The sequence below is a fragment of the Pipistrellus kuhlii genome, unplaced genomic scaffold, assembly GCF_014108245.1.
Source record: "Pipistrellus kuhlii isolate mPipKuh1 unplaced genomic scaffold, mPipKuh1.p scaffold_m20_p_10, whole genome shotgun sequence".
NCBI lineage: Eukaryota > Metazoa > Chordata > Mammalia > Chiroptera > Vespertilionidae > Pipistrellus > Pipistrellus kuhlii.
The window spans coordinates 50,012,357-50,023,928 of NW_023425405.1; the positions used below are offsets into that span (position 1 = coordinate 50,012,357).

At 40.4% G+C, this 11,572-nt stretch overlaps 1 protein-coding gene across 4 annotated transcripts in view; it reads left to right on the forward strand.

The window, feature by feature from the left end:
* LHFPL3 (LHFPL tetraspan subfamily member 3) overlaps positions 1–11,353 on the forward strand; it is a 400,326-nt gene extending 388,973 nt beyond the window's left edge. For all 4 annotated transcript variants that reach the window (XM_036429683.2, XM_036429681.2, XM_045578532.1 and 1 more), the window contains one exon: positions 9,066–11,353. Coding sequence is in view for 2 of the 4 variants with exons in the window: in XM_036429681.2 (XP_036285574.1) it covers positions 9,066–9,094 (29 nt within the window). In the remaining 2 variants the exon portion in view is untranslated. The remainder of the gene's footprint in view (positions 1–9,065) is intronic.
* The last annotated feature ends 219 nt before the right edge of the window (positions 11,354–11,572 follow it).

The window sequence follows — 11,572 nt, forward strand, 5'->3', positions numbered from 1 at the left end:
CTGACAGCCATTTCTCCATAAATGGCATCCATAAAGCTGGAAAAGAAAGATAAGTAAAAGAGGCAAATCCTTACTTTTCTAGAGGAGATGCAAGAGATAATGTCTAAAACCTATGAATTATTAAATAAGAGAATATAACATATTACTTTGACTATTGAAGTAGCTACTGTAATAAAACGGGACACTATTAAAAAATTGTCTCCAGGGAGTAAGACTGGGTGGGTATGAGAAGAAATGAAGTGAGGCAGCTCTTTTCATCACAAGATCACTTATATGGTTTGGAGTTTTGTTTGTTTATTTGTTTTAGAGAGGGAAGAGGAAGAGAGAGAAAGAGAAAGACATCAATTTGGCTTTTTGGGTTTATTTATTTATTTATTTATTTATTAAATTATTATCTGTGTACATATTTTAACATTGCTCCCCCCTCCCATACATACCCTCCCTCCTCAGAGTTTTATGTCCATTGGTTGTACTTACATGCATGTATACAAGTCCTTCAGTTGATCTACAATATTATCTCCCCCAGATCTCCCTACCCTACCTGCTGTAATTTGACAGTCTGCTAGTTGCTTTACTGTCTCCATATCTATCTTTTGGTTCATCAGTTTATAATGTTCTTTATTATCCATAAATGAGTGAGGTCATGTGGTGTTTCTCTTTCATTGATTGGCTTATTTCACTCATCCAGGTTGCTGCAAATGATGAGAATTCCTTCTTTTTTATGGCAGCATAGTATTCCATTGTGTAGATGTACCATAGTTTTTGGATCCAATCATCTGCTGACGGGCACCTAGGCTGTTTCCAAATTCTAGCTATTGTAGATTGTGCTGCTGTGAACATAGGGGTGCATATATCCTTTCTGATTGGTGTTTCTGGTTTCTTGGGATATATTCCTAGGAGTGGGATTACTGGGTCAAATGGGAGTTCCATTTTCAGTTTTTTGAGGAAACTCCACACTGTTTTCCACAGTGGTTGCACCAGTCTGCATTCCCACCAGCAGTGCACGAAGGTTCCTTTTTCTCTGCAACCTCGCTAACACTTGTCGTTTGTTGATTTGTTGATGTTGGCCATTCTGACAGGTGTGAGATGGTACCGCATTGTTGTTCTGATTTGCATCTCTCGGATAATTAGTGACTTAGAGCATGTTTTCATGTGCCTTTTGGCCTTCCTTCTGTCTTCTTTTGAAAATATTCTATTTAGGTCCATTGCCCATTTTTTAATTGGATCATTCATCTTCCTTTTATTTAGTTGTATAAGCTGTCTGTAGAAGGACATCAATTTGTTGTTCCACCTAGTCATGCATTCATCAGTTGATTCTGACCAGGTATGGCATGTTAGGATGACACTCTAACAAACTTTAGAGCTACCTGGCCAAGACTATAGTTTAATTTTTTTTTAACAATATGTACATGTTGCCTTGGTAAAATAAAAAATTAAAACTCAAGTTGCTGCACTCTACATGGTATATTGTACCCATCTCAAAATTTTGTTTTGAGTTTAATCAGTTTTTCTACTAAGGAGCAATTCTAATTATATATCCTAGAGGGGTTCTTTCCTTCTCTCTTCTCTCAGTCTTTGGGATAGGGAAACATCTAAGAGCAGACCAAAACTCTAAGGAACAGGCTAAGTAGTCACCAGGCCATTTGTTCTCCATCCCTCTCTTCCCCCCATTTCAGCTTCCTATGGATTTGGGGGGGGGGGGGGGGTATTGTCCAAAAGAAAGCCTTGTTCCAAAGCTCCTGGCTTGATGTTCACATGTAGGGGCTGAAATTAAGCCCCTAAATTGACTGTGTTTGTCCCTTTAGAATGGACAGTCAGTCCCTCCCCCTCCATGGGATCTAAACATTTGCCCGGTAAAGCCTTTGTGCCAGAGCTGGAGTAAGTGACTAGCAGGAAGGAAAGGAATTCAGACCAGGGGTTACAGAAGGAATAACAGGGAAGCCAGGCTCTGCCAAAACACCTTCAGCAGCCAACCAGATTTAGGTTGAGAGCCGCCTTTGTGTTTCGTTCTTTGTTTGTTTACCAGACACCGAAGTTGAATGTGGCTCCCAAGAAGGCCTATGGGGGTGCTGCTGGTGCTTCTCTGCCTCTCAGGGGGATGAGAACAGATAGGCTGTGGTGCCCCTGTTTGCCTCACACCCTGCCTGCTGAGGACCAGAGTAGGTGGTCACTGAATGTTTAATTTTCTTTTAATGTCCAATGCTAGATCATTTCTATTTGTCACATGGCTATTGAGGCGCATATTACAGCTGTCAGGACAAATCTGTTCAGCCTTCCTGCTAATCTGGGTGCCTTGCCTACTTGCATCCCAACTTTCCTCTCGTATCAGAGACATCCAATTGCTAAGTTAACGGTCTGTTTTAAATGGTCCCTGAATTGGTTGTCTTGTATTGACCAAGAGTAAGGTGACCAGACGTCCCGCTTTGGCAGAACAATCCCAATTTTTAACAATTTGTCCCGCTTCCCGCAGCATTTTAAAAAAGTACGTCTGGCCGAAACCAGTTTGGCTCAGTGGATAGAGCATTGGCCTGCAGACTGAAAGGTCCCAGGTTCGATTCCAGTCAAGGGCATGTACCTTGGTTGCGGGCACATCTCCATGATGGAGTGTGCAAGAGGCAGCTGATCAATGATTCTCTCTCATCGATGTTTCTAACTCTCTATCCCTCTTTATTCCTCTCTGTAAAAAATCAATAATATATATATATATATATATATATATATATATTTTTTTTTTTTTTTTTTTTTTTAAGTATGTCTGGTCACCTTAACAAGAGCAATTCCCCTAAATCATGGTTAAAGTCATCAAAGGCAGGTTGGAGCTGGGAAACCTAAGGACCAGGAATCTGTTCTGTATCTGTGGAAGAATGTCCTATTACAGAGAACAAACAATGGACAAAAAAAAGCAATGGTGTGTGTTCTGGGCAAGCATCATTCAGCTCTCCTATCTGTGACAGCCACCAAAGGCAATGATGGTGAAGAAGAGAGCTTTGATGTAGACAAGCTGACGGGAAACACCTTTGGGGGACTTTGCTCACAGTGACTTAGCCCCTTCCCTGCTCTGCTTTGATTTTAGGATCCATTGTGGGGGTTGCACAGCATGATGTATATAAAGTACTTAGCACAATGTCTGGCTCACAGTTAGTGCTCAGGAAAGGTTGCTATTAACATCACAGAAAAACCTTAAAATCCCAGCCAATAGGTTTACAGGGAACTAGGACCACAGCTGATTTCTAAGCTTTCCGGAAATGTCCTTACTGGGGACCTGATTTGACTGATGTATGACCACATCCATAAAACAACAATCTTCCCCCAGGGTTAAGTTTGTTGGCACCTTACCTTCTCCTTCCAGCCAAAGGCTTTTCTCAAACGAAATTGTATTTCCAGCACTTGGATATCATCATTGGTGCCTATAAAACCCTGGAGAGTTATTTGAAATGTGTATTGCAATAAGAAACGATTTGGATTTCTCTTTTTTTAAATATATTTTTATTGATTTCAGAGAGGAAGGGAGAGGGAGGGAGGGAGGGAGGGAGGGAGGGAGAGAGAGAGAGAGAGAGAGAGAGAGAGAGAGAGAGAGAGAGAGAGAGAGAGAGAAACATCAACAATGAAAGGAAATCATTGATTGGCTGCCTCCTGCACGCCTCCTATTGGGGATGGAGCCCACAGTCCGGGCATTTGCCCCTTACTGTAATCAAACCTGGGACCTTTTAGTCCACAGGCCAGTGCTCTATCCATTGAGCCAAACCAGCTAGGGCACAATATGGATTTCTTATTTTGTCAAAATAGGAAAAATTTAACAAGGAGATTTCAGAAACTGCTTTTCTTGAATCTACTCTATTTCATCTCCTCTGTGTCTCTCCTCAGGGAGAATGAGTCTTAAATGCTGTTTGGGGAAAGCCCCAAAAAATCTAAATTCAGGATTGATTCTGAAGAATTGACACATCTCTATCCAAATTCCTAAGAGCTTTAATGAAACTTACATGAACGGGCAAAGCAACTGCTTACTCCCAAAAGTGACTGGCTGAGAAGAGATCTACCCCACTTCCCAGGGTAGGGTCTTCTTTTATAGGGGTTTCATAGTAAACCACATAGTGGGTAGTCACATGGACCACTCGCTCTAGCAACGAAGACAGACCATCCACACATTTCTCCGATAAACAGAATGTTAGCGTTGATGTATTAATCCTAATAATATGTACTGGTGTGGAGAGCAGCTACAGTGTTTAGACAGGTTCAGTCCTTGTACTGATGAGAGGGCACAGTCCTTTCATGACCACACGCAAGTCCCAGCTTGGAGGGCCGAGCCCTCCCAGCACAATTATAGCCAACAGCTGTAGTTATAAGCTTGAACTTATGGTCCGGACAGGTGGCCCCACGTGCCTAAGTGATATAGGCTGCTACCGTAGTAAACAAAGCTTGATCAGGTGCATGTAACTGAGTAGGATCGAAACACAGGAGAATGTTGTAAACATCTTGACCATGCCCTTACTTTGCCTCATGGCATCTGCTATAAAATAAAGACGCGGCTTGTGGGCGTGGTCACTGTCTCTCAGAGAAGCACCATCCCTCCGAGACCCCGCTTTCATTCTCCGTCTGTCTTTTCTAAGCCTTTCAGCCGTCCCCACTCAGGTTCACCCTTTGGCCGTGCTGGTGCGGCACATACTAGGATCCTTATGATATCTAGAAAAAAAGAATTTTCTGAGACTCACACAGGAGGATGAGTGATTTTTATTTGTGTGGAATTGCATCTCTGCATTTACCAAATTCTCTTTTCCTTTAATCCAGTCCTGGGAGAGGTATAGCTGGGGATTCAGCCGAGCTAGCACAGCTAGTGTCCAAAGTTTCCACTCCATGGTGGAGCTGGCTCCAGCACAGTACTAAGCTAGTTGCAATCCATTAGTCCATTGTGTGTGTGGTCCACATGGCTGTGGGCCATGTGGGAGAATACGGGGAGCCAAGAGATTGAGCCCCCTGCAACAAGAGCCTCAAGAGAGCAAGGGCAAACCAAGAGCAACCAACCAGGCCAAGAGAGCAAATGCCTTTGTTTAGGACAGTGCCCGGCAAACTCATTAGTCAACAGAGCCAAATATCAACAGTACAACGATTGACATTTCTTTTGAGAGCTGAAAACCGGCTTCTGCGCATGGGCCACGAAGTTTCAGTCACATTGTACGTTTGCGTCCGCACGTGGTATTTTGTGGGAAAGCCACACTCAAGGGGCCAAAGAGCCGCATGTGGCTCTCGAGCCGCAGTTTGCCGACCACGGGTCTAGTGGAGTACTGGGAAAAGGAGAGCTTCTCTTTCCGATCGCCTGTCATAGATCTACGAGCTGGAGGGTGCTCTGTGAGTGAAGCAGAGGACATCCTAGCGGCCTGGAGCTCACATTCTGATGGGGGAGAGGAACAGAAAACAAGAAAACACATGAGATATTGTAATTACAGATCGTAAGTAGTGTTAAGAGGCAGATAAACCGCAACGTGATAGGAAGAAGCCAAAATGAACTGTGACAGGGTGGTGGAAGTCTTTGGAAGTAATTTATTTCTATTTTGTATCTTGCTTTCGGTTCTAAAAATGTAATCCCGGTCACTGGTTTTACCTGAAAAGAGCCTTTTATTATAACAGTTGGTCCTTCTTTCTCTTTACTCCTCATCCCTCTGCCTCAGCAGCCAGCACTGAAATTATAGATGCCACCAGTAGACACAGTCACACCCATTACATCCAGATAAGAATTTGGATACAAACTAATTTATAATACCCATAAGGAAGTGCTGGTGTTGCCACTCTGGTTAGGGTAAGAAGGCATGAGGGACTATAGATGGGCTGGGGACAGGAGTAGCTTCCTAGCCAGCTGTCCTCGTGCAGCACGTAGTCGGGCCGAGAGTGTGCTGTCACGACTGAGTGGAAGGGTGGCCCTCAAAATTGCCAGTACCCACCTGACACTATACATAGTTAATATAATATTATTGACCATATTTTCTATCATTGACCATATTGGCTATTTTGTGTATGCTAATATGTACTTCTCAATTTCTTCACATTTTTCACCCAGTCTCTCCAGCCCTCTCCCCAATGACAACTATCAGTCTATTCTCTGTATCTATGGGTCTGTTTCTGTTTTATTTGTTCATTTATATTATTCTCTAAATCACACAAATAAGTGAAATCATGTGGTATTTGTCTTTCTCTGACTTATTTATTTTACTTCCATAACAAAGATCTTGTAAGCCATTCTGCTAAAAGCCTGATATTCCCACTAAATATTTTTTTTCACTGAGACCGTACCTGCCTCCAGCTATCATGACACTGGGCTCTCCAGGCCCTAACTGAATAGGCCAGATAGAAACAACCAGCAGAAGCTGACCCAGGAGACCTTTCAAAGTCTACAAACACATAGAAAGTTCAACAACAAACCATTTGCATAGTCAAGACAATGTGGCCATTGTAAATGCTGCTCTCATGCACAGTGGTTCAAATGACAGCTTCAAAAGGATTTGCAAAGATCCCCATGGAATTGGAACATAAGCAAGTCGGAGCCCATGACGTGTTACAAGGACAAACTTGATTGAACAAAGGTCTAAAGCATCACCAAATGACTTTTTATTCCATCCTGCTCTGTACAAACATGGAAGAATATGACATCTTTTAAATTGCCTCCCCTGAGCTATGCAATATCCATGGTGCATGGGAAATGTTAAGCTAAAAATTGGGATGGGGGCGGGGGGCGGGGGGCGGGCAGAGGGAGGAAAAGCAGAATGCTTTACAAAGTGAATATCGCAGTGTAACCACACTAATGCTCCCACTTGATTCTCAAACTGCCTTTGTGTCTCATAGTCATTAGACCAGAGGAGTAATGGTAACATCTGCAGAGGAAAACCCTGTCTTTTGTCCTCTTGGTTTCACTTAAAGGGCTAGTCTTTTCTAAGCCTTCGGGTGGAGAATTCTTCATTGTGCATGTGATTTAAGTAATTGCAGTAGCATTCTAATTTTACTGTCCACGGCAAAGTGTTTTCCTGAGATTGTGTGGGGAGTGTTTGTGTTCTGATCACTGCTGGAACAAATATGCTGGTTATTTTTAGGCCGGCTTGGTGTGCAGGATTCTCGCATACCTTGGCGCTCCTATTGCATAGTGATGTTATGCACTAGGAAACAAAAACGCCCCAGTGGTAGCAGTGTCTAAGTAACTCAAGCTCAATCAGACAATCCTAGGAGGCTTTGTGATGAGCAGCCTGTGTGCACCAGCAGGACTGGGACTAGGATAAGGCCAATGAGGTACCTAGACAAAGTGTTTCCCCTGATATTCCTAAGAAGGCACTCACCCTACATTTGCACAACCCTGGGAGTGAACTCCCTCTTAAATCTTGTATCCTGGAGCCTCACTGACCTCCCCCAATCCAGGCCTGGTTCACTGACTTCACTCTTATTTTTCCATTCACTCCTCAGCTCCCTGCATGATGTGTGGGCAGTATAGTTCCAATGTTAGCAATCGAACAATGAAGAGAGCTTTAAGAAGGAAGAGTTGCCCTTGCTGGTCTGGTTCAGTGGATAGAACATTAGCCTGCAGACTAAAGGGTCCCGGGTTTGATTCTGGTCAAGGGTACATGCCGGGGTTTCGGACTTAATCCCCAGGTGTGTGCAGGAGGCAGCCTATCAATAATTCTCTCTCGTCATTGATGTTTCTTGCTCTCCCTCTCCCTTCCTCTCTGAAATCAATGAAAATATTAAAAAGAAAAGAAGAAGAAGGAAAGGTTAAGGACTTCCAGTCAAGATGGTAGTGTAGGTAAACTCAGTACTTGCATCCTGCCACAAACATATCAAAATTACAACTAAACTACAGAACAACCATCACTGAGAACCGCCTGAAATCTAGCTGAATAGAAGCCCTACAACTAGGGATTTAAAGAAGAAACCGCATTGAGACTGGTAGTGTTATCGGTTGGGAGCCCTCTTTGTCCTCACCAGTTGCTGGTGGGAGTGGTCTTCTTGCAATGTCACAAGAAAAAGAATTTTCTGAGAATCACATGGGAGAATGAGGTATTATAGAAAGCTTTATTTCTTTGGAATCAAACCCCGAGCTTCCAAGGTCCCATTTCCCTTTGTCCCACTTGGTTGGAGTGTTATCCCAATGCCAAAAGGTGGTAGGTTCAATTCTGGTCAGGGCGCATACCCAGGGCGCATACCCTAGTCAGGCCACTTATGGAAAGCAACTGATCAATGTTTCTAACTCGCTAGCTAGCTAGCTACCTATTCCTCCCTCTCTAAAATAAAATAAAAAATATACCCTCACATGAGGATTAAACATTTTAAAAATTGAAAGAATGAAAAGAACAAAAAATAGAACTTTATATGCAAAGATATTCGTTGTTGACAATAATTTTTTGAAAAATGAAACTACCTACGTATCTGACAATGGTGAAATAGTGAGGATGGAAGATTGATCATGCAATGAAAAGAAATGAGAATGGAATAGAATATTATGCAGCCATTAAAAATTGATGCTGATGATGCAGAGAGTGGAAATGTAGAAAATTGATTTAAATATAATGTTAACAGTGTCATCTATACTACGATTCCAGCTATATATAAATAAGGAATGGAAATAAAATCATTAGTATCTCAGTGTGATTGGATTGTAAATGATTTATCTTTATAATAATTTCTTTTCTCAATGTTATCATGTTGATTGTGTGATAAATAAGTGAAACCTGGAGGAAAAAGGAAAACACTCAATTGAGACATTTTTTTATGTCAGTCAAAAAAAAAAATTGGTGATGCTTGAGATCATTTCCTGTTTTTCCTTGCTCCTTCAAAGCAGCCTGTAATGTTCACCCAAATGTAGGGAATGCACGTGTCTGAGCTATAGAAGGAAGAGGGAGGTGCTTGCTAGAAGACGATACTGTTTGTTTAATGAACAGAAACTTCTTCAGTCTTCTTTGATGACAAATGCATTTGAACCATTTGTTAGCGTGCTTTTTCTGTGATAAATATGCACAAAGATCTTGCTTAAAAAAAAAAAAATGATGCTCTTTTTCTCTTTTCTCTTTCTCTTCCCCACCTCCCACCTGCAGTTCTGCTAAGCCAATATTCTCTAGAATGAGCACAAGCTAAACAAATCGAATAACAGCTTTTGTACATCAACATCAAGAAAGAAGACACTTGGGAGAGAGTGGATATGGAGATGGATATGAACAAGAGTGAAACACCCACTTTGTCAAATCAGATCAGAGATGGGAGTGATTATGGATTAAACACCAGCTCATAGGAAACTATCATCGTATAAGATCAGATAACATTCACAAGAAATTACATTCATAAAAATCATATTCAGGAAATATTTCAAGAAAGAGGAATATAAACGTGCTAGAATTAACATGTAAAATATATATGTACTGAGGTTTGTAAACTGTCCTTTTTTAATCCAACTGAAAACAAAAAAGCTTTACTCTTTTAACATTATACTTAAAAAGGCAGTCAATCCTAAAGTATTTCTATCTCAGTAGACTAGAGACTAATCATTTATTGAGGAAGTGTCTTAGAAAATGCCTCTGATATCGTCACAGAGGCCATGACCTTTGCCTCCCCCTTCTCCGCTGTTCATTTATTCCACTGTGTAATTAGGTCCAGTCACTCTGTTCAGAGGTGTAATGCTTCAGAGTTTTTACTGAGTCTGTTCAGTTCAACGTCTGTACGAGTTATTACTGAGGAAGTGTTTCTGATGATACTCTGACTCCATCAAGCTGTATATTATAGGAAGTACATCCACATCACAAGTTCCCAAGACAAATAAATTTCCCACCTTTCAGGAAACAGCATCAAGGAACTCTGAAAAAAAAAATGTAGAAAGCTCATGTTCACCTTCAATGCTCACATATACTTATAGAGGCTGCTATCAGATAAAGACTTTTTCTAATTCTCCCTAGTATAGCCATAGGAATTTAACATACTTTCTAAATAGACATATGAAATATCTCCTCTTTTTTTTTCTTCTTCTATTTCTTTACCACACATATCATGAGAACCCCATCTCCTTTCTTTCCCTTACTGGCACACTCATTTTTTGTTTTAAAAACAAACAGATCATTCCATTAAACCTATGTCTAAATGATAGTAAGTGGTACTAAATAAATAAATAATAATGTAATAGCCTTAGAAATAAGTGAGTATATACTTATACAGATCAAAGAAAGTTGGTAGGAGTAAATTGCCTTTTTGTTTACTAACGTTGGTTTCAAAAATCTCAAGTTTTTCACTTAATTGGTTGGCATCGGAAGGTAGTTACAACTGACCAGTTGTCTTCAACCATCTCTTGCTCCCGGGTTTTCCCCCACCAGCACCCTCACCATGTAGCCTGCCAATATGCAACAACAGAAAACTAGTTAATAATGAAGTAGTCAATTGCTTGAGAATGATCACAAGCTAAAATGTACATCCAGGGGCAATCAGGGTAAACCAAACCATGTTCTGTACCTGAGCAGAAAACAGGCCCTCATTTTTAGACTCAAAATTAAGATAAAATTGCCATATGTCACTGAAGTAGCGACAGAAGATAATACAAGAAGTGATACAAATCACAATTGATTTCTCTACTCTCTATTAGGGCCACACCCGTATTTCTGACAAATATTTCTGGCAGTAGACATCTTTTCACCATAAACAATATTAGGTTTCAAATGGCTAAGAGTATGTTACAAGTATGCTCAAATCAGTGAAACCCAATTCACAAAGATATGGATTTTCTAAAGAACTAAATTTAGGGAATACTTTTTAATCTGTAAAGTAGCCATTCTTGGAGTTACTTTTAACTATTAGCTCCCCCGGTGCATTCAAAACACCCTACTTAATAAACTTAATTACACACAACTTTTCAAGAATTCATCTTTTATTTAAAGGGAAGTACCTCTCTACATTATCTGCAATAAAATAAAGGTATTGGTTCTCTCTAACCCATGTAAATTACAGATTCCGTTGGGAGTTTCACATCACCAATAGTGGTGTTTACAAAATTGAAAAAGTGTTTTCTATCCATATGAAATTTTTTAAAGTTTTTTTCTTCCATAAAACCTAAGTGTAATTTAGCATACATACCACAGTGCTCTGAAGATCAGTCATTGATGATGTACCATTTGTACATAGGTAATACTGTGTAAGTCACTAAATGTTACGTATAAGAAGTATGTTTTTATCTTTTAAAAAAAATAATAAAGTGACTCCCTTTCTCATTCTGTTCTGTTATATTGCGTCCAAAAGTTGTGTGTAATTTTTTAAGGTCCAGGAAATGTAAAGAAATTTGTTGGAATACCTGAATTTCTGTAAAAAAAATAAAATAAAAATAAAAATACGATTTTGTTATTTTAAAGATTGTTTGGCTGCATGGCACACATTCAGTGCATTCAGTGTCTGTCTTTGTCCTGTAATCCAGGGGGAGGTGATGATTTTTTTTACTGAATTTGTCATTTTTTTTTCAATTACAGTTGATATACAATTACAGGTGTACAATCCTCTGATTAGACATTTATATAATTTACAAAGTGATCACCCACAAGTGATGAGTTGACTGAAACCGAGTGGAAGGGAG